General features: G+C 40.6%; 1 protein-coding gene across 1 annotated transcript; it reads right to left on the bottom strand.

Annotated features, from left to right (window-relative positions):
* Positions 1–22674, bottom strand: LOC134407597 (complement receptor type 2-like). Its single transcript, XM_063139501.1, has 5 exons — positions 22587–22674; positions 20132–20194; positions 10098–10289; positions 2126–2317; positions 1–91 (listed from the first exon to the last, which is right to left on the bottom strand). The coding sequence occupies exons 1-5, from the start codon at positions 22672–22674 to the stop codon at positions 57–59; spliced, it is 570 nt and encodes a 189-aa protein (XP_062995571.1). The 3' UTR covers positions 1–56.
* Between the last annotated feature and the right edge of the window lie 5166 nt (positions 22675–27840).

Raw genomic sequence — 27840 nt, 5'->3', positions numbered from 1 at the left:
TTGTATGTGAAATTTATGAGTGCATCTTCATGTTTTTTCCATGCAGTTTCAAAACATTACATACCAGATATAAGCAGTATGAAGAAATCATCTAGAGAGAGAAAAGCATTCTGGTAAGTAAATCTCTCACAAAATACCATTTAATAGTAATTATCAAAATAAAGCCTATTCATTCAGACTGGCATTCATATAAAAATGAATTTATTTGCCGCATCACTGTAACTCAAGGTGGATTCCATAATTGATTCTGGTGTAAATTGATTTTGATGTACCCTAAACTTGAGTCACTCATGAGAAAATTCCTTTCATATTAATTTTAGAAATCATACAAGTACAAAATAAGCAACTTTGATGTTACTTAATTCATTATTCCTAAATCTAAAATAAGATTTTGTTGGATAGAAAGTGAATTTTTAAATAATAAAGGTGTAGATCTACTTTTTAAATTACTTAATTCATTATTCCTAAACCTAAAATAAGATTTTGTTGGATAGAAAGTGAATTTTTAAATAATAAAGGTGTAGATCTACTTTTTAAAATAAGAACCAAATGATTACATAACCTATTAACAGATTCTCACAAAACATCTCTAAAAGAAATTTCGCACCCTTCTTGAGTGACTTTGGGGATCCTTGACCTTCAGAAGGCTCAGTATTACCATCTCCAAATTGCAAAAAAAAGTTCCTCCAAAGAGCTGGAACAAAAGCTGTAAAGAGGAGGCTCAGCTTGCTGCTGATATATATCCACTTAAGGAAAATCCCACTTGTGTATTCTGGCAGTTTCAACCATGGAGCCCATTATGTAAAGTAAGTCATGAGTTAGTGGTAGCATGGAAAAATGTAATAAAAACCACAACATAGTTTTTTAGTAAGCAGCATCACTGTTGGCTGTTGCTCCTTTGGTGTAAGATAGGGCTAGCTCCGAGACATTGCAGCAATGGCATACAGGGAGCTTCCTGTGCTGGAGCTGTTTGCTTAGCCTGTGCTTTGCTTCCTCTGTTCAGCTAAACAAATGTCTGGGTTTTTATTGTCGAACCTATGCTTCTTTACACAGGAATAGGTCCAACAGAGTTCAGTGGTGCTTACTTCAAAGGATGTCTACATAGTATTGTAGCTTTAATGCAAGAGTGGGGAACCCAGAGACCAAATCTACCCTTCCTGGAACCAACCTGACCTTCCAGGGTCCTCCACATGGCCGTGCCTGCTTCCATATCTCCCCTTTTCACCAACAATCATTTGGTGGTTTCTTGATTGTTGGGGGTTTGTGCAGTCTTTCCCCCCATTCTAAAGGGCTGAAATTCCTCCCTTAAGCATTAGTTTTGGGTAGTAAGAGATTTTTATGATGGTATTTTTGTCACCCTTATGAGCTTCTCCAAAACTGAATTGGACCCTCAGGCTAAAAGAAATTCCCCACCACTACTTCAATGTATTTTCAAGTGGAATGCGTATGTGCTAACTATACAGTAATGTAACATTGCCAATTTTTTTTAATGAGCTGTCCCAAGAGGCTGCAATTGGGGACAGAAGAAAGGCAAGGTATGATCTTAATTCCTTCCAACTTACTATTTGACTGCTCAAAATTCCTCCCCCCCCCCCCGCTGCTTTTCCCTCTTGGGGGAGGAGTACATTCATGGGGAGCAATTTTTAGCAGGAAAGTGGCAGCAGGCTAAATGGTTAAGCAGCACCCCCTCTACTATCAATCATAGCCTCCAGAAGCTGCCTTTTATTATAAAACATTAAAATGTACAAGTGACTGTTATATGCCTCTGCATGTAATAATTAGTTTGGTCCTATGCTTCAGTGGTTTGGAAAACTGCACCTTTTCTTCATCCACCTTGGTTATGTGTTCAACAGCCACTAGCAGTGACATTTATCTTGCACCAGATTACCCTTTATTGGCCAGACTGGATACTCCAACTTTCAGTTTTCTACTGCCAGACAAACCTGCCTCAACTCTATAAACACATGAAAGTATAGATGATTAAAGGGAGGGAGGTCTCCTATTTGAGGAAAAACAGGGGGGTCTACAAAAGACAAATACATCTTGTGCAACTAAAGTAGATTGTTTGGCAAGTGTGTGTGTGTGTGTGTGTGTTTGTGTGTTCGTTCACAAACCTTATACATACTCAGAGAACAAGCTGGAACAGCAGGCAACCATTTCTTCCCACCAATGTATCGAATCTCAGCTGGCCCACTTAATGCATAGCCAGCATTACAGATAATAGTAACAGTATCTCCAGGCTCGAAGTTGTTTTTCTTTCTACTGATTATTCTTCCATTATGAATACGCAGTTGAGAAGTGTCACGTGAAGTTCTACCTGAAACACACACACATTCGTAAATGATATAAATATTTTAAAAACACGTATTTCCAAATTTGTTTGGAAAGGTTTTCCAAAAAAACCATACACACACACAAAAAAAACACTTGACATGCAACATGAGGAATTTTCCTCACAAAAACTTTAAGAAAACCCTGTCATGTGTTGTATATATCTGAGTTGCCACCATACTGGGTCCCTTTAACACTTCTGAGTTATTGTTTTTCTGCAACCAGCTTGCTCAAAGTGGAATTAAAACAGTGGTTCCAAACACCTAATATATAGTGCTATATTATCTGGCAAAAACCAAGGGCACCCAGAAAAAAACAACTGGTGGTGCCGAGAAGTAGGACTATCAATTTTATTTACTGCTCACTGGCTTGACATTGTGGAAGCTTAATGCCACTGGCATCCACACCTGAACTAAAGAGAGGGAAACACTGTATACTATTGTCTATGGTATTATGCATTTAGGAACTAATATGTAATGAACAACTTTAATTTGTTTATTTAAGAACTATACAGGAGAACTCTATGCAGACATAAAACTGAAGCAAGAAATCACACACACGAAGCAGCACAAATGTGGTTGACAACTTCCAAAGGCCCAAGGGGAAGGCTGCTGCCTTCCTCTTCCTTGCCGGCCCAGTCAGTAAAAGGAAGCATGGAGCCGATTCTTCAGGCCCAACAGTGCACCATTCTAAAAAATTTTTTTTAAAGTTACATTTTGATTAGCAGTGACATGAACCAATCAGATGATATCTTTGGGGGAAGACAGCCCATGAAATCACAAGGCAGTCTTTATGTTGTTCCTGTGGCCTTGTCCCCACAAAGGTAGCTTGTGATTGGTTCAGATCACTGATATGAAAAATGTAATGTTAAAAAAAATCTTTTAAGTTTGTGCACCGTGGGGCCTGCAGGCTCGACAGGCTGGATCCCATGGTGATTTGCCAGCAGTAAGGTCGGCCAAGTAAGGAGGAGAGGTTGGCTTTGGTGATGGTGGTGGGTTTGTGCAGCCAATGTGGATGGGCTTCAGCAGTGGGGAGGGGTTCCCACTGGCAGCACAATGTTGAGGGCCCACTGGACTCTAGCATACCCCTATATATTAGATTGCTTTCTGCTTAGAGACAATTCAGTTCCTAGAACTGTCCAGAAGAAAAGCTGGACAAAATGTTTATTTTCATGATATGAAAAGGTAAATCCCAGTTTGAGTTTATAAAGTAGATAGTAAATTAAAGAATAATCCATCACTTGAAAATTAGCATTGTTTTTCATTAACATAGAAAAAGTGATCCTAAATAATTTGGTATTGCCAACAAATTTGGTCACTTCACTGATCATTCCTAATTCTACATAATTAAATGACTGCTACATCATGAGAAACACAGGACTTTATAGAACCAAACCCAAACTGTCAAGAATACACTGTCAGAAATGAACAATGGTGACTCTACTCACATATTGGGAAACTGAGTATAAATGTCTATCAGTAAAATATACCTTAGATCAGTAATTTTTAATAAGGAATGAAAAAAATAATTATGCTGGGAACCTTGAGAGGATTAAAAAAAAAACATTTCTCCCCAAAGCTTCATTATTTCCAGACATTTTACATCTCTAGTCTTATCTATAAAAGCATTCTCATCACATAGTTTTTAGAAATCGTTATGTGGGGAGTAAAGGCTAGGTAACTATATAAATACTTTGTCTTAAATTCTAAAACAAAAGATTTCATAATCCAAAGCTTTCCAGTTTTTCCAATTCTTTGGGAAAAACAAAAACAGGATTTAATGCCCAAATTGAAAGAGTCCAGTCTGCATTTTTTAGGAAGTTACTGGGCCTTCCTTCTTATGTGCAGACTGCAGCTGTTTATATGGAAGTGGGTATTCGATCAGTTGAATGCAAGGCATGGATTAAGGTCTTTAAATGGTGGCTACAGTTACACTTCCTAGCAGTTCCTGGTAGTTATCTTTTCTTATTGTTCTCAGATTCCTATGTCACCATCTCTCTCATAATTTCTATGAGAGAGATGTAGAAGAATTTACTTAGGCTAGACTTCTCTTATCTGTGGAAACTGTGGACGACTATGGGCTTCAGAAGGCCTTGGTGCTCAAAGACTAATAAGACCTAGATCTACAGCATTTAAGAACTTCTACTAATAAATCTTGTTCTCCATTAATCTAATAACTCTAATAATTATGGACTCACTGCAGCTTCATATACATTAACTGTTCCTAAGTACAAAAGAGTGTTTACCCTTGCTCACTTTAATGTGTTGCCATCATCACTATTAGAAGGACGATTTAGTAAGAGCCTAGTTAATAAATGGATATGTCCCTGTGGGACTGGAACAACAGAATCTGTTGAACATGTCCTTTTGTATTGTAGCATGTATAAGGAATGCAGAAAGAAGTTGATTTTTCCATTATTAACAGTCTTTTCTGGAAGTAACTCCACAACTTTGGGATGAATTTGTTTAAGGGATGTGTCCTCTTGTATGACTGAAAGGTTTGCTAATTTTTTATTATCTCAGTGCAAATTAGGGGGGGGATGCTGTTATCCTCCTGAGAGAAGGAATTCTACAAAACTTTGTTTTCCTATTATGTTACTTTTTAATTGTTCTGACTTTTATACTGCCTGTTTGGTGCATTCTCTTCCCCTCCTTATTACTTTATTATGATTTTATTAGATTGTAAGCCTATGCGGCAGGGTCTTGCTATTTATTGTTTTACTCTGTACAGCACCATGTACATTAATGGTGCTATATAAATAAATAATAATAATAATAATAATAACATGTTCATATTAACGTTGCTGGCCTGTGACCATAATAAACGAAATGATGAAAACAAAAACAGTTCTCGGGGGGGAAATCAACAGAGGGTTTTTTCCAAATTTTTCCTGTTTTTTTCTGAGCCTTCACATCTCTACATTGGAAAGAAGGATACGGAAAAGTCAAGAGCTGGCAAGATGACGTTGCGACTGTTTTGTACTACAATGCCCAGCATTCCTAACTGCTTCAGAAGTGTTGAGAGGGAAGAAGTTATATAGAGAGGCCAGTCAGCCCTGCAGAAGAGGATACAGGGGAATATAAGTAAAGTTGGTTGGGAGACAGGGCTCGAGCCTAGAAAAATTCCCACATGATAGGCTGACTTTCATCTTGGAGATAACCCTGGGCAGCTGAATTGTAATCCTCTTCCACATTCTACTTCAAAGATTACTTCAAAGCAATCTTCCCTAGCCTATGGAAAAGGTATAGCCAGGAGAACTGGGGCTGATTTTCCAGAGTAGCTTTCCACAGAGATGTAGCAGGGCTGAAACAGGGAAACCAGGCACTGGGCAACTCCAGGATACATGCTGGAACAAGAGAATAAGAGAGGTCTTCCTGTCCTTAAGTGAAAGACTATTTGAGGAGGGGGTCAGAAGGGGGAGTGGCTAGTAGCACTTTAAATTTCGTATAACTATCAATTAGCCAATGGGTTGGATCCAAAGAGCTGATTCCACATCTGCAAGGACACCACTGGCTGAATGGGATTTCTGCACCATCTCCCCCTCTTCACAGTCTACCCTGTGTGCCCTCCAGATCTGTTCCAGCAGATCCCTCAACACACCAGAACAATTTTAGAGGGTGCACAGAAAGGGAGGAGTGGGACTATCGTGGGGGTGGGGAGGAGAGGATGCAGAAGTCTCAATCCACCGGCAGTAGCCTTCCACATGCAAAGTAAGATTTCTGAATTCAACACAATAAATGTACTTGCATTGCCTACTTGAGTTTCTGGAGTTTCCATATTTCATCATGGAAATGATAAATGCAGGGGAGGGTTGAAGTTCCTCTCCACCCTGAACTGGTCACACATAAAATAATTACCCTTATGAACATTTAAATGTTCACTAAGGGGTTCATCAGACGAGCATTTTATTGCATGCTCGCTACTGCCAGCTCACCTTTTTGCGCGTCCTTTAGATGACACTGGCTGCCTACCACACACATACCACTAGGGCGTGTCGTTTAGAGGGTTAAAATTATCTTCCACAATTTTTTGAATTGGGGGATCTAAAAATATGTCTTTTGATGTCAGGAATTCAAATCTGCTATTATTTTATTGATTGGACAACATTTAGCTCGGTAAATCAGCACTTGAACAAAACCCATATTCACTGCTCTCGGAAAACAGTGTATAATGCTAAGAAGCATTTATTTTCTTTTTTATAAAACATACAGTTGCCATAAAACATATCTTTCTAAACAAAGAACAACAAAATGTAATAACACCCCTTTAAAAATTATGCAATAAGTTTCATTAAGTCTTGTTTTGATTCATTCTTAGACATCAACTGCCGACTTGCTTCTTGACCTCTTATACCGTATTTCTTCGATTGTAAGACGACATCAATTGTAAGACGCACACTAATTTCAGTACCACCAACAGAAAAATACCCTAAGACACAACCACGATTCTCAGATGCACCCCATTTTTAGAAATGTTTATATGGGGGGAAAAGTGTGTCTTAGAATTGAAGAAATAGGGTATATCCCTCATGTTTCTCAGCTGTATATACTTTGCCTACTGCCTCTGTGACTTGTTTGACGATTCTTTCTACAGACTGAGCATGACAGGGCCACTTTGGAACTTGCATAGGTTTATTAATGAACTTCTTGACTTCTGATATCAACAGTTTGCATGTCAAGGAGGTTCATATACATTTTCAGACCAGTCTATGAGTTCTAACAGGGAAGTAGCAGCAGGATTAATAGAAGGAGTCTTTCTGGGACATACAGAAAGATCTCGCAGGAAATCATCATTTCCACTCCTTAAGTCAACAATCTTCTGCACACCAGCTTTTCTCTCATTACTGTCACTGGAGCACAAGAGTGTCTGAATGATCATTTCGCTGAATGCATACCATGCTGAACGCTGGATGGTTGGCAAAAGAGTATCCAGTACAGCTTTCTTTTGGAGTCTGAGGAGCTGGAGCTGGAACAACACATGGCATGGGCCTTCCACCCAAGAGTGTTTTACTTTTATCTGGAACCAGCAGGGAAAGTACACACCAACAATGTACTGTACTATCAGTCTTAAGTTCTGAAGGATTTTGCCCTTAAAACCATGTTTTGATCCCTATATACGGCAAATCCTGTTTGCAATCGTTAACCATCTTGAGTGACACACTGGACCAATTTCAAGAAGGGCGAGATCTATAGGGAGTTCTCCTGTCCTTATGGAGAACTGTGTAATTCTGTACCCATATGCTTGATCTGTTGACAAATTGCTTATTACACTGTGACCAAAAGAAATGAGAGGCTCTCCAATTGAGACTTTAGTGAATGAAGGATCAGTTTCCAGTTCTGTGGCATTGTCTAGCATCTTCCCAATTACACCAGTCCATTTGTTGTTTGATAAGGTCTTCCCATCTAGTGTCGTGATCAAGTGTCGCAGGGGCAGCTCATTCGTATGAAGAGCACAGACTAACCAGATGAGCTTCCGGCAAAGTTTAACCTCAACCAAGTGCATGATACCACCAGTCCAACCAGTGTTTACATTTGTGGAATCACCCCCAATGACCTGCAGAGTTTTATAAATGCTCTTCTTCTTCAGCAGGTGTTTTTATGTTTGAATCTTTCTCTGGAGTGAAGTGGTACAGATACCTTCCACCTGACTCGCTGCATACAGAATAATGCTCTTCTTTCATGATGCTGGGGAAACACCGATCGGAATTATCAGCCTTCAGCATAACTTTAGTTGTGTCTTGACGTCCATCAAAGAAGATTCAGTCAATTGTACTCTTCTTACATAGTTCATCAAATTCTTGATCTAGCGATTTCATAAGGTTTTCTTGGGCCCTCTTGACTTTATTGTGATCTACTACAAATGTCTTGTCTTGTTCAGTAACTAAGCCAGCATCAATAAAAGCTGCAGTGGCAATAGCAGCTGTGGCACGCAGGCCAACACCATACCTGATGCTCTGCATAGCAACATTGCATATTTCCAATGTGTTGTGCTGTTAATTTTTATTTGAAGTAGAAGATGTACTTGGCAATTCTAATGAAATTCCATAACTTTCATCCTTTCCATCTTCAGGATCAGTCATTTCTTCTTCATCATCAGTGGAGAAAATTACTTCATTTGATGATATTGAAACATCCAGCTTACTCCTCTGCTTATATTCAGAAAGTCTTCTCCTCTCATCTTATTGCCATTTCTGCCTTTTGACTTGTCTGTTATGTTCAGGCAGACCAATTTGATGTGGTCCAATAGAACCAGTCTTGTCTCTCTGACCCTTAATGAAAGCAAGTTCATTCACAGGGATCTTAAACTCTGTACGACATATACATTGAATATGAGCAGTCTGCAGCACAGCCTGCTTCACAACAAAGCACAACTTTACACTTGCAGTTTAGGATGTCAAAAAGCTTGTCAAGTTTTATTGTGAAAGCCTCTTTGGTTTCTGGCTTTCCCCTACCAAGTGATATGTTCTTAGCCTGCTTCCAGATGTCTTGAATCTTATGTAAGATTCTAATTTTTGAAATAATAACAGGGACTACAAAAGCACTGTTAGCAAGTTCCCACTTCTCAATCACTTTGGGATAAATGTCCTTTGCAAGACTGATTGCTGGATAGTTTCTAGCATCATCAGCACTTTGTTCTCGTAGCAATAATCCATATCTCAGGACATTTCACAGAGTTGGTAGTTCAGAAGGCAAGAGGACAGAGTTGGTAGTTCACAAACAGAGAGCTTCGGCTATTGGGCGGTATAAAAATGTAATAAATAAATAAAATAAATAAATAAATTCAGAAGGCAAGAGCAATAAAATTGCTCATATGAATGAATGTTCCTTGTCTAGTTTTTCTTTTTGAAGCCATTTTATCACTCCAAACAAAGATTTCAATACAGTCACACTAATAAAATTTTCACCTGCAAGGAAGAAAAATAATTTTAAGATAAATTTACATAGATATTTTCATAAAAAGCATATCATTTTACAAAATAAAAAGCATACAGATTAATTGGAAATTGCATAAAAATGTAGAAAAATGCCATTTTACATGCTCACTTCCCAAGCAAAACCAAATGATATCAATTTAACAAAAACATTTTTTAAATTCTCCAGTCAAGCTGCAACTTTTTAGCACCCCTAATTTTAAAATTCAGAAAATTCTTGCTTTTTTCCATCACAAAATGGACCCCTTTTAGAGCTCCATCAGATGAGTGTTTTATAGCACGCTCATTACTGGGCACTCATGGATTATTGTAGGTCCCTCTCAAGACATCATCTGCCTCCCACACACTACCTGTCCCTTCTTGCCTAATTTGCTCCAAAAAACCCCACCCCAGTAAGTCCAACTTAAAATAAAGACGGAAGTTGCCTCCATCTCCTGCTGTGTGCAGAAGAAGCAATACAATCAAAACGGCCCATTGAATGGGCCACGTGCACATTGTTTACTTCCTCACAGTAAGCAAACATGATTTTCCTGTGTGATGATGCTCTGAATCCGACTTTTTTTTAGGAAACGGAATGTGCTGCCATTTCCTGCTAAAGCAGGAAAAGCAGCAGATTAAAAAAAAAGGCCCTGAATGGGCCATGTGGTTTTTATTTACTTCTCCTTTCTTCTCTGGGGAGAAAGATGAAGTATTGTGAGACAGGAGCAAGGGCAGAGAAACAACGGTAGGGAACCGCGATTTACCCCCTATCTGATGACGCTCTACGTGAACATTTAGACAGTCGGGAAAATAGCATATGTCTTGGGTGTTATTTTAGAGCTGGATTTATACCTACGGAAACAAGGTTGTACGGAAGGACTCCACAAATTGTAGCCTTGGCACTGTAGTCTCATCTCTATGGTCTCATCAGGAAAAGTATAGTTTGCATTGCAGTATACATCAATGAACTTTCCAATCCCATAGTAATGCAACACTGGCTCCACTTTCCCACTGGGAATTACTGGGGCACCACATAATGTTGAAGAAACTGTAATGAGAAAAATAAAAACGCAACCATCATAAAACAGGAATAAGTCAGACATTGTTCATTCATAATACCAATATGAGAAAACAAAATTACTTTATAACTTTTAATCTCCAAGTGTCATCTGTGTAGTCACACATTTGGAGAGCCTTGTAAATAGTCACTTGACTGGCTTGACTGGATGAGCAGCCTTATATTTCTTTCTTTTAGAGGACAAATATGTCGCAAGGCTATATGACTAGGTAGGATAATAATTTTTTGTAAACTAGTAATTTGTTAGGACTTATTTGCAAGGTTGCATTTCGGAATGCACCTAGAACACAAGTGGAAAGGTTCTGAGGCTTTGACAGACACAAATGCTCTCATGGCCTCTCCTCCTCCCCATCAAGCTGGATAGTTCATAACATGTATATGTGAGGAGGAAAGAGAACATCTTCCTACTTAGTTTTCTTCCAATTGGCACAGAGAACACAAACAAATTGTAAATGCAATCTCTGAAACGAGCGTGCAATAAAACGTTCGTCGGTTGGAGCCTTGTATCTCCAATATATCTTGTATTTGGAAGGTTAGCAAACCGCCTTATCTGGAGGTGAGTATAAAGGGCTATTTATTTATTAAAACATTTGTATCCCATCCTACATCATTGAGTTCTCAGGGCTATATACATTTGGTAATGGCGGTGGGGAGTTGTGAGTGTAGTAAAAATAGAAATAATTTATTCAGTGAAACTAAAGACAGCATTTTACATATCAGCACTGTAAAACAAAAATATAACATTAACGAAACATTGCCAAACATATCACATGACAACATCATAACAAGAAACAACCTTTCGGTTAAATATTTCTGACTTATCTTAGTTGCTGCTTTTGAACAATACTTTACATAACCACAAAAAGTCTTGTGACATCTTAATGACTTAACACATTTATTTGGGAATAACCTTTCATGGACTTACAAGTCAATTTCATCAAATGCATTAAACACTTCTTAGACCATAATAAGTTTGTCTTACCCTTTGTTGTTTCCGCTACAACAGATGAAAAGGGATACCCATCTGGAAAGCGTTTTCATAACAAATCCATTCCTCCTTTGTAGAGGGAAGTCAGCTTTTTTTAATTGACCAAACCCACTAGAAAAATAATCTAGATCTAACTCTTCCGATTAAAACTCTGTTTTACTATTGTTCACTGGTCTTGAAGTTTGAGGATTCCCTCCCCACTGCCTCATGTTTCTGTGCTATTGTTAAATTTTAATTCTTTTATTATAAGCCATCCTGAATATATCATTTGGATGGAAACTACAAACAGGGTATAAGTATGTTTTGTTATTATTTTAGCAAAACAATAATTTAACAAAACAACAGCAACAAAACAACGAAGCCCATAATTAAATAACTGAGCCAATAATTAAAGGTCACAATGGATAATAATTAAATTCTAGGAAAAAAATACATAAGGCTGTATGGTGTGGTGCTAGCGGAAAGGAAAGCTAGTACAACAAGGAGTTAGCACTTGGGGCTTGTCCATACGGCTGTTTAGACCGCCATAAATGCGCACCTTAGAATTTTTGGACACATGATGTAGACGCAAATGCGAAGCCATCCAGGGACAAACCCTGGAAAATCCGCTCCAAAAAAGTCAGGCATTTAACCCGACTTTTTTGGCAGCAGAGGCGGCTCTGCAGCTGTAAAAAAGCAAAAAATCATAGAAACCGGGTGGGGGGGAGAATAGTGCTGTTCTCCCCCCCTTTTTTTTAAATTTAATTATCTAAATCTCCGTAGCTCCGCAAAAATAAATATAAATTTCAGAGGACCAGCAACCTCCAATCTGTTTCGGAGGACAGGGCAACCCCCACTTTCATGATCTTGCGTCCATGGTTTTTAGGTAAAAACTACAAACTTTAACGAGAAATGGGACATTTTACATCTACAATTTTGGGCTGCCACTCATTATTGTGCAATCATCATACTAATTATGCTGCTTAAGCAGAACAGATATCCTGAACTTGGCCAAGATCTCTAATTTTATCTATTTATTTATTTATTTATTACATTTTTATACCACACACACACCACCTGTGTGCGTGACAGAACAAGAAGAGTCAGAGTATAGATTTCAGTGTACAATTCTGTATTTACCCCCTTTCACTTTATTAATAAAATGCTGTGAACCAAGAGTATGGGTTTCAGCGGCTTATTACTATTGAATGAGGAAACGTAACTGCTAATCAAATGTTTGTATTTTTAAAAATCTTACTTTTTTTACAGGATGGTACCTCAGGGTGCCAGGAACTGTCTCCCATACATTGAATTAAATAATTTCCAATAATAAAATATCCAATTTTACATTCAAATGTAATTTTGTTGCCAAGTGTATATTGTTGTTTAAATCCACTTAATTTTACTCCATGTTCAACTACTGGATCGTTACACTTCACTCCTGAAACTGGACAAGAATATTTTTTAAAAAACAATCAAGAAATGAAACAATGCACGTGAGCATATTCAGCCTGAATCCTTGTTAAAGATTAATTCCTTCTCATTTAAATCACCTAAGTCCATAAATATGACAGGGTAAATTACTAAAATATAATTTCAAAATACATCTGCTTCATATTTCTAAGTACAAGAAATTAATTCCTGTGAATTAAATACTATTATTTGAATGTCACTATCTTGGGTCCAATGGATACGAGATGGAAATTTTTACAAATAAATAATAACCAGTAGATCAGTGTCACTGATGCACACAGCAGGAGAGCAGCAATTCCAAGTTTAAGAACACATCAGATTTAATGAGGTGTTTTTTTTTGTTGCACAAGGAATGCCAGAAGGGGTGGAAGGCGCGCAGGAAGCAGACGACATCATGTGAACGACCTGAGCAAACTCCATGAGTGCCCAGTAATGAACATGCAATAAAACACTCATCAGATGGAGCTTTAAGTGTTTACTCTCCCCTTTCATTGCAAGAGATGGGGGCATGAGAGCTTTGAATTGTTTGCTTCCGCTAAGGCAGCTTCCCTGAAACTTCCTCAGCATTCCTGACCATTGGTTATGCTGGCTGGGGCTGATGGAAGTTGAAGTCCAAAACATTTGGAGGGCACCAGGCTGAAGAAGGCTGAGCTATGGGGAAAAAGACTACTGCGGCCTCTGAACTTGGAAACCCTTGCCCTGGTGGTAAGGACCTACTTCCTGGCCTTCAGCAGCCAGGCTATTTTTTACCTTGAGGTTGTGACCACATCTCAGCTCCTCAGAGCAGAGGTGGTTGAAATTACTGCTTCAATTGACATGTTGCTTACCTGTAACTGTGTTTTTTTGAGTGGTCATCTGTGCATTCATACATAAGGGCTCTGTGCCTGCATGGAATCTCAATTCAATCTTCAATAGCTGAGAACTTTCCCCCCACCATCCCAGCATGCATGTCCTTTCACAGTTCTCACTATTCTCTCACTTCTCTGAGACCAAAATTAGAGTCTCGTAACTAAAAGAATCTTCTGTATCACCCTCAAATTTTAATAATGACACCAAAATGGGGATGGTTGGTGGGTTGTGTGAATGCACAGATGTAGACAGGGGTGCTCTGGTGGACATTGTTTACTTGGGACTTCCAAAAAGCTTTTGTTGATAAAGTCCCCCACCAAAGACTCCTGAACAAACTTAGTAATCATGGAATAAGAGGAAAGGTCCTCTTATGGATCAGCAACTGCTTAGAGAACAGAAAACAGAGAGTAGGAATAAATGGTCAATTCTCCCAATGGAGAGAAGTAAATAGTGGGGTCCCACAGGAATCGGTATTGGGACCAATCCTTTTCAACTTATTCATAAATGATCTGGAATTAGGAGTGAACAGTGAAGAGGCCAAGTTTGCCAATAATACCAAATTATTTAAGGTTGTTAAAACACAAAGGGAATGTGAAGAGCTTCAAGGGGATCTCTCCAAGCTGGGAGAGTGGGCATCCAAATGGCAGATGCGGTTCTGTCCTGGGCTGTAGCTGCTCAAGGGTCCCCAAGGAGCCAAAACCAAGGAAAGTTCCTGGGCCAATCCACAAAGCTTTATTGCAAACAATTAACACTTCTGTAACACAAACTAGCTCCTATATGGGAAAATTCCCCCTAGGCAACTCTATGCAACTAAGCAAAACAATTGACCATTCAAAGGAAAGAAAAGGCTTTTCAAATGTCCCAAGCTTCAAGGTGGAGGAGGGAGCGTTGCCGCCTTCTCACACAAGCTCTCAGGCTGTCTCTTTGGTGCTAATCTCGCTGAATGTTTTAACTTCCTGCGATTCCTAACATCCCGTAATGTTTTGGAATCTTCACCCCCAGAGGTTGACTCCCTGTCTCCTGAGAGCATAGAATCTGGCCTTGAGGAGATACAGACTCTGGGAGGGGTGCATTTGCAGCTGGAGGCTCTTGGGTGTGAACTTCCTCCCACACTGGCCCGGTAACTTCTGAATCAGAATCTGTTTCTGATGGACTCCCTGCGTCACCTGGTCCCAACACCGGAGCAGTAGGGGCATACATGACAGGTTCAATATAAGCAAGTGTAAGGTAATGCACATTGGGGCAAAAAAACCTAACTTCAAGTATAACCTAATGGGATCTGAGCTGGCGGTGACCAAACAAGAAAGAGATCTTGGGGTTGTGGTGGAAAGCTCGATGAAAATGTCCACCCAGTGTGTGGCTGCTGTGAAGAACGCAAACTCCATGTTAGGCATTATAGGAAAAGGAATTGAGAATAAAACTGCCAGTATAAAAATCTATGGTGTGACCACACTTAGAATACTGTGTACAGTTCTGGTCACCACAGCTAAAAAAGAATATTATAGAGCTGGAAAAAGGGCAGAAAATGGCAACTAAAATTATTAAGGGGCTGGAGCATCTCCCCTATGAGGGAAGGTTATATCAACTGGGATTGTTTAGCATGGAAAAAAGGAGGGTAAGGGGAGACATGATAAAGGTGTACAAAATTATGCATGGTATGGAGAATGTGGAAAGGGAGACATTTTTCTGCCTCTCAAAATACTAGAACCTGAGGTCATCCCATGAAGCTGATTGGTGGGAGATCCAGGACAAATAAGAGGAAATACTTCTTCACACAGTGCATAGTTAAATTATGGAACTCACTACCACAAGATGTAGTGATGGCCACCAATTTGGATGGCTTTAAAAGGGGGTTGTATAAATTCCTGGAGGCAAAGGCTATCAATGGCTACTAGCCCTGGTTGTATGCTATCTCCAGTATTCGAGGCGGTAAGCCTGTGTGCACCAGTTGCTGGGGAACATAGGTGGGAGGGTGCTGTTGCACCATGACCTGCCTCGTTGGTCCCTGGCCGATGGCTGGTTGGCCACTGTATGAACAGAGTGCTAGACTATATGAACCCTTGGTCTGATCCAGAGTGGCACTTTTTATGTTCTTATGACCACTTGAAGAACCACAGTTACAAATAACCAATCTGTCCTTCTTCTTTGTGGTCTTTGTGCTTCAAACTTATGAGCGAGTAGCAAGCTGACTTACCAGAGGAAGTAAGTGTCTTAGCTCAGAATTGATGAGAATACTGCCTGCTCAAAGGTGTAGTCTGCTAAAGCTCAAATGTCAAGTTGATAGTGCCGAACAAAAGTTGACAATTGTGATAAGATCACTGCTTGGCAGAGCTCCAGTAGCTGTATGCCCTCTTGAATGCTGCCTCTTGGGTTGAATGAGCATTCAGTCCCTGTGAACTGTAGCCCAGAAAGCAAATATGCACAGTGGCTGGTTGGCCACTGAACAGAGTGCTGAACTTAGATGGACCCATAGCCTGATCCAGCATTCTAATAGTCTGCTCAATCCAGGCTGCAAAGCATTGGGAGGAAATTGGGAGCCCTTTTCTCTCATCCCCATATGCTATGATGAGGGTGATTGATGAAACAGTTCTGTCCGTGACTTATAAAAAGCCAGAGCATGGCAGACATCCAGCATATGCATTGTCATCTCCAATGGTGAAGTTGGAGATGGGGGGGAAGTCAATAGAATTATATATTGGTTAAGTTGAAAGGAAGACACTACTCTTGACAGGAAAGAAATGCCAGACCACAACACTACCTTTTCCCTATTGAAAACTGTGTATCAATCCTCAGTGCACAGAACTTACTGGAACGTCTTACCAAAGGTGCTAGCAATTGGAAGGTGACCTTCCACAAAAGAAGTCGGAGGTCAAGCGAGGCCATGGGTTCAAATGGCTTTGATGATAAAGTTTTAAGGATTACTGACAGACTCCAACATGGAAGGAGCGAGATTCCTCTAAGAAACTGGCGCACCAAGGGATGTGAAAAAACAACCTGTTGACTGGAATATGCTTATCAGAAACAGCTGCAAAATACACCTTAACTGAAGAAAATTTCAAACCCCTATCAAATACTGACTTATGGAATTGAAGGTCAAACAAAAGTGGGCAAGAGGTTGGGACACCACCATACTCCTCCATAAATTTGGTTAAAATCACCCATTTATGGGCATACAACAGTGTTGCAGCTGGTTTTCTTGCCACTTCCAACACAACAGCAACCCCTGGCAAGAAACCCAGAGCAGTTTAAACTAGCACATCCTCCACACTGTTATATGAAGTATGAGGAGATTAGGGTGTCACACTCGCCCTTGTCCTGGGAGAGGGGGTCTAGTACAGCCAGGAGATGAAGGTATCAGGCCTTTGCCCTGTGAAGAAGCTGGGCAAACGAGTTATTGGGGCCACTAACAGGTGATGAGAATGCAGTCCGTGTTGTCTGCTGCTATTTTCACGAGAGCTCTCGTGAGTAGGGGGAAACGGGTTCCCTATCCACCATTACATAAAGGCATCGCTGAGAGAGTCCTGACTGCATCTGTCTGTGTTGCAGAAAGTGTGGCATACTCTGTTCTCCCTGGTTGCAAAGAAATCCACTGCTGGTGTGTCCTATTGGTGGAATAGTTTGCATAAAATTGTGGGGTGTAGTTGCCACTTGTGTGCTCATTTGATCGAGCATCTTAAGGTATCTGCTAGAAAGTTGTCAGTCCCAGCACTGTGCATAGTGAACAGATCAATCCCTGATGGGATGCAGTAGTCGTACAGTAAGTTCAAAGGTCAGGACCAAGCCCCTGTTTTGATCAAGTACGCTACGACTGTGGTGTTGTCTGACAAAACTTGAACAAGCTGGTCCTGGAAAATAGTATAGAATGCTATACTTGAAGGATGCATATTTCCAAATTGTGATAGAGGAACTACCAGAAATACTAGCAGTTTGCACTTGGTCCTGACAGCTTCCAATTCCAGCTTCTCCTGTTTGGCCTTTCTACAGCATCCTATGTGTTTATGAAGTGCATGGCTGTGGTATGTGCAAACCTACGCCTGTAAGGTGTACAAATACATCCTTTCCTGGATGACTGGCTACTCTTAGCAACTACTGACTCTGATCTTCATCAAGATGTCAACACAATGGTAAAACTGCTTCAGGACTCAGAATGCTATCTCAATATGGAGAAATCATTCCTCAAGCCCTCTCAATGCATTCAGTTTATCAGGACAGTTCTTGACTCGATGACAGCCCGTGCTTTCTTCCCTCAAGGAGTCTAGAAGTGGAGGAGGAACTGGTACAATGGGCAATGGCTTTTTCGGTTGGTCTCCCACCTCTTTCAACTCATTTTTTCTTCTTTTTTCTCAGGGGATCAATCGCAAGTTGCCTTCTCTGTAAAATTCTTTAGCATCGTAAAGGTAAATTATTGCCCAGGGTTTGGTGGGTCAACCTGAGACAAAGATCCAACAGGTGATGCAAGATGGGCGCTGTCGTGTACTATAAGTGCTCCAGCTTTCTCTCGGAGACAAATGAGACAAAGTGATAGGCAATTTACAAAGCTTTATTGCAAGCAATAAACACTTATGTAACACAAACTAGGCGCCTTCTGTGAAACTCCCTCTTAGGCAACAACTATGCAAACTAAGCAAGACAATTGTCCGTTCAAAGAAAAGGCTTTTCAAAAGTTCATAACTTCAAGGTGGTTGATGCGTGGACGATTTTTATTGCAATCTGTCCGCCTGTCTCTTTGCTGCTAACCTCGCTGAATGTTTTAGTTTCCGGCGATTCCTAGCATCAAGTAAGGTCTTTGAATGCTCACCCCCGTAAGTTGACTCCCTGTCTGCCTGGTGTCTGGCTCGGCGTCTTCTGAGTCTGAATCTGTTTCTGATTGATTACCTGCCTCACCTACTCCCAACACAGTAGCAGTGGGGCAATACATGACAGGCAGGCTGAGAAGCACTTTGATCAGCAGCTTGTGAAATCGAGGAGGGAGAGACTGCTGACCCTCAGGCATATGTGATTTGGACATGCTCACTGCCTCCAGTGCCCTTTTCCATAGCTCCCCAAGGAGTCTGTCTGCACATTTGTGCCAGGCCTGCTTGGTGAATGATAGCAGAGATAATGTCTATCTGTAGTGTCTATCTGTAGCTTTCCCCACATCTCACAGTTTTGGAAAGTTGCCTTAGAGGCCATGCGCCTCAAAGGTGAACTCGCATTCAGCAAAAAAGGATCCCTAACGAAAACAAAATAAAGATAAAGAGAGAAATACACAGTAGCACAAAAGAGAATAAGCAAGAATAAAAGAAATCCTCAGCAGGAATGTAAAAGAAAAACACAGTCTTAAACCAGTGGCAGTCGAAGAACTGAGGGAGTAGGCAGGATCCCCATAAGGACATATGTGTTGGGATAGTGAGGGAGGGGTTCCTGCCAAAACTTCTCAGCTATAGGAGATTCCCAAATCAAAGCTTCACACAGGTACAGAGCCCATATGTGTGATGCACAGAGACCACAAAGAAGAATGTAGCATTTGAGACAGAGTGAATGTTCAGAGCATCTATCCTGTGGCAACTTGAGCTGCTGGCTTCTGTTGAGCAGGGGAAACTGGGTGAGAAGGACTATCTTCCTTCTGGAGATGCCTGAATAGGCTGGTCCCTCCTAAAGCTCCCTCTTTGAATCCTACTCTCTGGTTTGATGTCTCTTTCTTTTACTTTCTCTCCATTTAATATTTTATTTTGGCTCACATCAGCAAGATATTTCAACGGGCCTACCTGGCTACAATGAAAGCAAGATGTTTTCTGGAGATAGAGGGGAGAAGCTCCTCCTCCAGATTTAAGAAACTGACCTGGAAGAGAGGTCTATTTCCCAAGGTAACTACCACCCTTCCAGCAAGCAACACCATAGAAATTCTGATTATGTGATTGCCATGGCCACCTAAGTAGCTAGCATATACAATATCAGAAGTAACCATGACATTTTTAAAAAAGTATTTCTCTTAGGGCTAAACTAAAGATGGTGTTAGTCACATCTATAGACCTGGTATATATGATTTCTTAAAATAAATAGTTGGTGTGGGAATGGGAAGCCAGATTGGGACCATGGTGAGAGGGTTTAACCCTTGCCCTTGCCATGGTCCTGATCTAAACTAGGGCTTCCCATGCTGATTATTTGCAACAGGAGGAAGGGGCCTCTGGGCATTGTTTTTTTAAAAAGAATAAATCGTTGGCATGAGGCACCCTGATCTGGACCAGAACTTCAGTGGGCAAAGAATTAAAGTACCCCTCCCCACAAAGCATAGTCCCAATCTTGCTCAGCCACCCCTACCCCACCCCCCACCCCAGTTCCAGCTACATTTTAAAAAAAATCACATCAGGGCCACAGACCTGAATAATGTCACATCTAGTTTGGCCTTTATGGCCAATATCTAATGGTACAATATCTGTACCATTCCAGTAGAAGTACAGACTGGTGTGTGTGTGTGTGGTGCAGCATAGTCTCATTCAGATGTGTTTCTGAAGGGGAGGAGAGTTTTTTATAGCATTCTTACCAGAAGCATTCTGTCCTTCGACCAACACATTCTTCAAGTTGTGAGTCCTTATAGCTACTCTCTCTAAAACAATGAACCATGGGATAATTCCAAATGAACAAATTTATCATAATTAATAAGATTAGGCAGGAATACATATCAGATTTCATCAGGAAAATGTTTTTTGTCTCATTCCCACTCAATGTCACAGTTATCTGGCTACTACTTTTTGGCTCAATTACAGGTTGTTAGGAACTGAAACAGTAACTTATGTTTCATTATTAATAATCATGCAGATTTCTAACGAAGTTGAATTTGCAACCCATTTTTTGGAAAGAGCTACTAGCCAAAGTTTGCTATTGGAAAATCATGTGCAGCACTGCACTGCTTTTGCTTTAATTCTTGCAAAATAGAAGTGCATCAAAAACTGAAAAATACAGCTGCCTGTGGCCATTTTCTTATTCTCTTTAGTCTCTTTTACTAAAGGGAAAGAAAATAGCTTTTTTTTTTTCTCGCAGTTTCTGATCGGAGAATCTTTCACATCTATTTTTTACAGCAACTTGCTTAAATCCACTTAGAGAGGCTGGATTAATGCTAAGAACTGCGTAACAGTGAAAACACTGAACAACAGTTATCCCTCTACATAGACTAATAGGAATGCAAAATAATTTTGTTTTTGTTTGCAAATCATGTGAACATGTCCTTTTTAAAATCCTAAATGCTAACTCAGGAAATTAATTGCCCAGCAGCAATCCAGATAAAACAAATTAAACAATTTTATATGAATCATAATAAAGAGCAACAATTTATAATCAAGTCCAACATCTTTAGCTAAATTCACATTGAAAAAAATAAAAATGTTTTTGAGGCTCCCTTTAGCACAGCCTTCCTCAACCTGGGGCACTCCAGATGTGTTGGACTACAACTCCCAGAATGCCCCAACTGGCTGGGGCATTCTGAGAGATGCAGTCCAACACATCTGGAGTGCCCCAGGTTGCGGAAGGCTGTGAGATAGGGAAGGCCCCAAACGTAGTGAAACAGGCCTCTTTTGGGAAAGCATTCCACAGATGGAAGAAGGCCCATCTCCTAAGCCCACCAATGTAATTAACATTGAAGGCCACTCTCTGTGTCCAATCTCTTAAGGACCAGGCAGATTCAAAAATATGTAGGAAGCCTTTCAAATAACCTGTTCCCAAATCATTTAGATAGGGTGACCATATGAAATGATGTTTGCCCTGTCCTGGACGGGGTTGCACTCTCCCTAAAGTTTGGTAGTTTGGGGGTGCTCTTGGATCCAGAACTGTCACTTGAGGCACAGGTGAACTCAGTGCAAAGAGCACCTTTTACCAGCTTAGGCTGATATACCAGCTGCGCCCTTATCTGGACAGATAGCTTAGCTACAGTTATCCATGCTCTGATAACCTCTTGTTTGGATTACTGCAATGCGTTATACGTGGGGCTGCCTTTGAAAACGGTCCAGAAACTTCAACTGGTACAAAACAGGGCAGCACGCTTACTAACAGGGACTGGCCGACGAGACCACATTACGCCAGTCCTTTTCCAGCTTCATTGGCTGCCAGTCCAGGCCCGGGCCCGATTCAAAGTGCTGGTATTAACATTTAAAGCCCTAAATGGCTTGGGGCCAGGTTATCTGAAGGAACGCCTCCTCCCATATGTACCTGCCCGGACCCTAAGGTCATCCTCAGGGGTCCTTCTCCGTGAGCCCCTGCCAAAGGAAGTGAGGCAGGTGGCTACCAGGAAGAGGGCCTTCTCTGCTGTGGCACCCCGGCTGTGGAATGAGCTCCCTAAGGAGGTTCGCTTGGCACCTACATTATATGTTTTTAGACGCCAGGTGAAGACCTTTTTATTCTCCCAACATTTTAGCAATCTATAAATACATTTTAACATGGTGTTTTAAATTTGTAATTTTGCATTGCTGCTGTTTTTATCTGGTTGAGCTTTTATATTGTATTTTATATTATGGTTTTATACTGTTGTTTTATATTTTGAATGGTTTTAATTTTTGTGAACTGCCCAGAGAGCTCCGGCTATTGGGCAGTATAGAAATGTAATAAATAAATAAATAAATAAATAAATGAAAAGGAGGAGAGGGCTTCTGTATCTTTAACAGTTGTACAAAAAAAGAGAATTTCAGCTGATGTCATTTGTATGCATGCAGCACTTGCTGAAATTCCCTCTTCATTACAACAGTTAAATCTGCAGGCGGTATACTACAGTGACCAGGTATAAAAGAGGGCAGGGCTCCTGCAGCTTTAACTGTTGTGATTAAGAGGGAATTTCATGCATACAATTGACACCTGCTGAAATTCCCCTTTCAATACAACTATTATAGATGCAGGAGCCCTGTCCCTGCTTAAATAAGGAGACTTACTCAGAAGTAGGTCTCCTTGAGCTCAATGGGGCTTACTCCCAGGTAAGTGGGTATAGGATTGCAGCCTAAATCTACATTATTTACTTTTGTGAAAAGGGAAAGAACTGCAATATCTGCGAATGAGTGGAAGATGAGCAGTGTTAAGCTTTTTGAAAGTGAAGCGGGAAGTCATTTCCACGTTGAAAGCTACATGCCTTTCCATCCATGTTTACTCGGAAAAAAATGGCAACCTTAAAAAGCGTTTCACCTTAAAGGTGGCCCCTTCTATTTCCCCGTATGTCGGTTCACCGACAGCACCGAGCACTCGAAGTCGTGCCTCTGTAAGCGGAGTTAGCCTCTTATATCACCTGAGCTTCTGCAAGCGCCTGGAACTCAAGTCTCCCGAGAAGAGGAGCGGATAGAAACCAACGTCAACGTCTTCCCAAGAACAACATGGGAGGACGCAGCTCCCCAAACCGAGAGGCGTTCAAGGAAAGCGGCACGATGAGAGGAACAGTTGTGAGGGAAAGGGAGCCCGGCGGCCGCGGGAGACTTCTCGAAATAAGAGAACGGGAGAGGCCCTGCCGCCTCATACCCACCCAGCGACCCCTGAGGCAGCAGCGCTAGCGCCAGTATCCCCAAGAACCGCTGGGCCCACAGGGACCCCCACGACGACCGTTGCATGACGCCAACTTGAAGAGCGGCAGCGGCGACGTCAAGTATCGCAACTACCCATGCGGGGTGAAGAAGCGTTGGCAGAAGCGCGCGGGCGGCGCGCGTTCCTGGAACCACAGAAGAATAGCGGCAGGCTAGAAGGTGGCTTAGTTCGTGACTGCGGTTGCCTTGCTCCGCTCCAGCTGTTCTCTAGCGGGTAGTAAAAAAAAGATTCGTTCAAGGGAAGTAGAGCAAGAAAAGGTAGACGCGCCTGCTCCATCGACATGTGGCATATATAGGAATGCATACCGCCTCGTGTAGTTAGCTGAATGGGTGTGGTGGGGGAGAGCAGGCGCGGGGTCGGGTCATGAGTGTTTTGGTGCGCTAGAAGTCTTTCCCCCACCCCACCCCGGTATACTGCCACCGAGTATCATAATTCATCGTGTTGCAAATGCAGAGCCTAAATACAATTCCTTCTGAGAGTTGTGGTGCCTTAAATATATATAGTGGGCGCCCTAATACCGTGGTAGTTTCTGTGGGCCAGAGCCCACTTTGTCAGATATATACCTTGAAGACAGAGGAAGAGGTGAGTCTCGAAAGGGAGGCCAAATATTCGAGATTGAGGATACAGAACATTGCACCACCCAAATAAACAGGATTTGTATCACCTCGGAAATGGCAAAATCAATAGTGTACAATGAATACCTAAAGAGGGACATTTACTTTCTGTAGTGAGTTAAAAATTCTAAGAATCTGTTGAAACCATTTTTCTAATGAATTAGAATTTGGTAGCTTTGTTTTGGAATCTCCATTTCAAACACTTTTTTTGGAAGGGGGTATAATTTAAAAATATATGCTACAGAATGCGTTGAGAGACTGAAATGCTGCTTCACTAATTGCTGATTATTGTCCTTTTCATAATGCAGTCCTATGCATGTCTACTCAAAAGTCCCTCTGAGTTTTTCCGGGATGAATTCAAGATGCTGGTTTTGACATATAAAGCCTCACGCAGCTTGGGACCACAATACCTGATGGAGCGCATCTCCTGGCATGAACCTACCTGTACACTGCGCTCAGCTTCTAAATCCCTCTTCCAGGTGCCTCCTCTGAGAGTAGCAACAAGATAGTGGTGGCCCCCAGTTACAGAATGATGTCTCTGTTGAGGTTCGCCTGGCACCAACATTGTTATCTTTTTGACGCCAGGTTAAAACTGCCCTCTTCTCTCAGGCATTTGGCAACATACAATGAGTTTAAATTAGTTTTTGGATCAAAAACTAATCCAATTAGCTGATGGTTTAACAAATTGTATTTAGATGTATGTTATCTGTAGTTTTATGTAAATGCCTTTCTTTTTGTATTTTGTATAATGTGTTTTTAATGGTTTTTAATTTTTGAAAACTACCCAGAGAAGTTTGGCTGTTGGGTGATATAAAAATGTAATGAATGAATGACTTGTATGAATTTCAGAGAGTTATTGTTGGTGGCCAGTTGTGTATCACTATAAGTCAGTGAATGAACCCTGGATGATGGTTAGGTTCCCTGCTAGTGTTGCACAAATAGGCATAGGAACCGTGTCGGCACCAGGGTTTGTATTTCCATTGATGGATGGTTGGCAAGATGGTGTTGGTTTTGAGTGGGTGTTTTATTTGGGGGGGGGGGTGGACAAACCTAGGCCTGTGAGAAGGAAGGATCATCTTCTAGGATAAGATGCGTTGGAGAGGTTTCAACTGTAGGTGGCAATTGGTGTTCTGATACTTTTGGTGTTCTGATACAGGCACAATTCAAAGTGTTGGTTATGACCTATAAAGCCCTATGTGGGTCGGTCCAGGTTATCTGAAAGACCATATTCTTCCATATGAGTCTGCCCATGGTCTGAGATCTTCAGGGAAGGTCTTTCTTTCGGTCCCACTATTATCTTAGGCACACTGAAGGGAAGCTAGACTGGTTCCAGCAGGCCTTTCGGAATACTCTGGACCTGAATTAATGTATTGTATTTTTTAATTGTGATTTGCTTTTTAATTTTTAAAATCTTTTTTAATATCACAGAGGTTTAATTCTATTTTAACTTTTGCAAATTTATATTTGTATGTTTTAATTGTATATGTTTTAATTTTGTAAGCCACCTTGAGTCCCAGTATTGGGGAAAAAGCAGGAAATAATAATATAAAAATAAAAATTAAAAAAATTCTGCTGGGCCTGTCCTATAGTAGATGAGATTCCCGAATATCAGTATGGCCTTGACAATCAGTTATTTCCCCAGGTGAATGTTTAATTTTAAAAATGCCTAATGTAAATGCTGCAAGTGTTAGATTCTCTGTAAAGAGCTAGAGAAAAAGCAGCTGCTGAGCTTTGCCAGTTTGTCCTTATCCACAATTGTTGTAGATTTGAGGGGGGATGTACTTATATCTACATATCAAGGTCAGAGCTAGCTGACTCTGCCATCTTAAAGTCATGTTCTTCTCTTTCACCTCTGCAAAGAACAATATGTGCAAAATATTCCTTAACAAAACCTATTCAACCAAAAACAGAATTAAGAAGAAAAATAAATAAAATAGCACTGTATAGGATCTTTTATTACAAAATCTAGTAACATATATCAGGTACACAAATGATAAAACCCAGATACCACAAATCTATAAAAAACAATTGTCAGCACTCTCATAGCTGTGTTTAACTACTTTCTTTCCAAATTTTCAAATCCATACTGACAAAACAAAGCAAATCTTGAACAATACTACAGAATAACATTATGAAAACCATAATGGCAAAACTAATATGCAAATTCTTGAACAATTGCTGATCCAAAATTGTGCACACACACATGTGCGCGCACTTTCCATAATACAGGAATTTATTTTGTTTCTTTGTTGAGGCCAACACTTGTAAGAAGTAAATGCAAAATACTTCTTTCCTTTCCTTCTAATTGTGCGCCAGATCCAGTAACTTTTCCAACAGTACAAAATTTTAGGTCTTTTTAACTATGTCCACAGGGCAGTGTCCAACAGTGCTGCTCTGCTTATGCCATTGACATAGCAGAGCTATATAAGTGACCTGTAGCACAACACCAATAAGATACTGGTGTGATGGATTTCCCCAAAGTCCACATGATGTTTCACCATTGGGACATGCAGTCTTCTATTCCCAAAGTAACCCAGACCTCTTATATTCACAGATTCTCATTTTAATCATTTTCATAATCAACATAAGAAGACACAGGTCTTGGAAAAGTTGCACTGGGCTGCCCTCTATTAACAGGGGAGACTTGTTTCTTGCAGCTTTTGAAATGGCATACTTTAATGTTTCATTTGACAGTTTGGCCATAAAGTCTCTTGGATGAGCTCCATCATGTGGCTTATAACGCACCAGCTCCAGGAAGGTGTTAATTTGCTCACTGGATTTTCACACCAATCCTAAATATGTTTACCCAAAAGCAAATCCCAGCCAAGAGCTTCAGCTATTGGGCAGTATAGAAATGCAATAAATAAATAAATAAATAATGCTTATTACTTCTGTTAAGTAAGTTTGATGGTATTACAGAGTTTGTTTTATTCATCATGCCTGTTTTCAGTGCCAGAGTAAGCTCTATTATCATTATTAAAAATAATAATAATTTATTACATTTATATATCACCCCATAGCCAAAGCTCTCTAGGTGGGTTACAAGGTTCTAGATGTGAAGGTACACAGTAGAAGGACTGCTTCTGCACCTATGTGGCAGCATGTCCTTCACATATACCTTGACTTCAGCAAAGCTTTTGACAAAGTACCACATGACATTCTGATCAGCAAAGTTAAAAGTGGGCTAGATGGAACAACTATTAACTGGATCCACAGTTGGCTACAGCATCGGACTCAAAGAGTGCTTATCAATGGTACTTTCTCAAACTAGGGGGAGGTAATGAGCAGGGTACCGCGGGGCTCAGTCCTGGGCCCAGTGCTCTTCCAGACTCCAACATCTTGAGTTGTGTGGCTTGGCACTCAGTAGTACATTTCCAGGAAAGGGGTAGACTGTCATCATTATGGGCTCAGTGAAGAAGCAAGAGGAATGGGGAAGGACTTCTTACATCCCTGTTTCCCCATTGCCTCCAACAGTCTCCTCCATAGAGAGTTTTGAAAACCAGGAGCTGCTGATGTTATCTGCCTGATGAGACCTATTAAGACTTAAGGAAGACTGCAGATGTTTGTAATTTGACTGAGAATAGACACAGAAACGCCCCTTAAGGTGCAATTCTATGCGTGTTTAGACAGAAAAAAGTCCTTCAGTTCCCAGCATTCCCCAGCCAGCTATGGTAGCCAACTATGCATGTCTAAACATGCATAGGATTACACCCTTAGTCACTTAGCTACCACAGCACATGGTGGTACAAAATTCTTACAACCATGCTAGTATTATTAATGATAGAAAAAGGTTGTCTGACTGATTCTCGTTAGTTCATGAGCACTTTTCCACCAAGAGCACTTTCCACCAGCAGTTCAAATCCAATATAGATTTCAAATCCAACTGCTTAGAGATATTTTCAGAATATGGTTACATAGATCAATTAAATAATCATACAAATATTTATTTTCTCCATTGTATAACTAATCTGATCATAATGTATTTTAACAATATCTTTATATAACAGTTCTAACTTTCATAGACAAAGCCATTTACTCAGCATATCACTCAGAAGACTATTACACACATCTACAGGATCAACTTTTC

This window comes from Elgaria multicarinata, chromosome 1 (assembly GCF_023053635.1).
Source record: "Elgaria multicarinata webbii isolate HBS135686 ecotype San Diego chromosome 1, rElgMul1.1.pri, whole genome shotgun sequence".
Classification (NCBI taxonomy): Eukaryota; Metazoa; Chordata; class Lepidosauria; order Squamata; family Anguidae; genus Elgaria; species Elgaria multicarinata.
This window is presented reverse-complemented; position numbering and strand designations above follow the sequence as displayed.

Bases quoted from the DNA above. Each gene is read 5' to 3' on its own strand.
- LOC134407597 (XM_063139501.1), bottom strand. From the start codon at position 22,674: ATGACTTCCCGCTTCACTTTCAAAAAGCTTAACACTGCTCATCTTCCA. The intron at 20,195-22,586 runs GTAAATAATGTA...TCATTGTTTTAG, and splicing joins TTCTTTCCCTTTTCACAAAA to AGAGAGTAGCTATAAGGACT. The intron at 2,318-10,097 runs GTAGGTATAAAT...TGTGTGTTTCAG, and splicing joins TTCCGTACAACCTTGTTTCC to GTAGAACTTCACGTGACACT.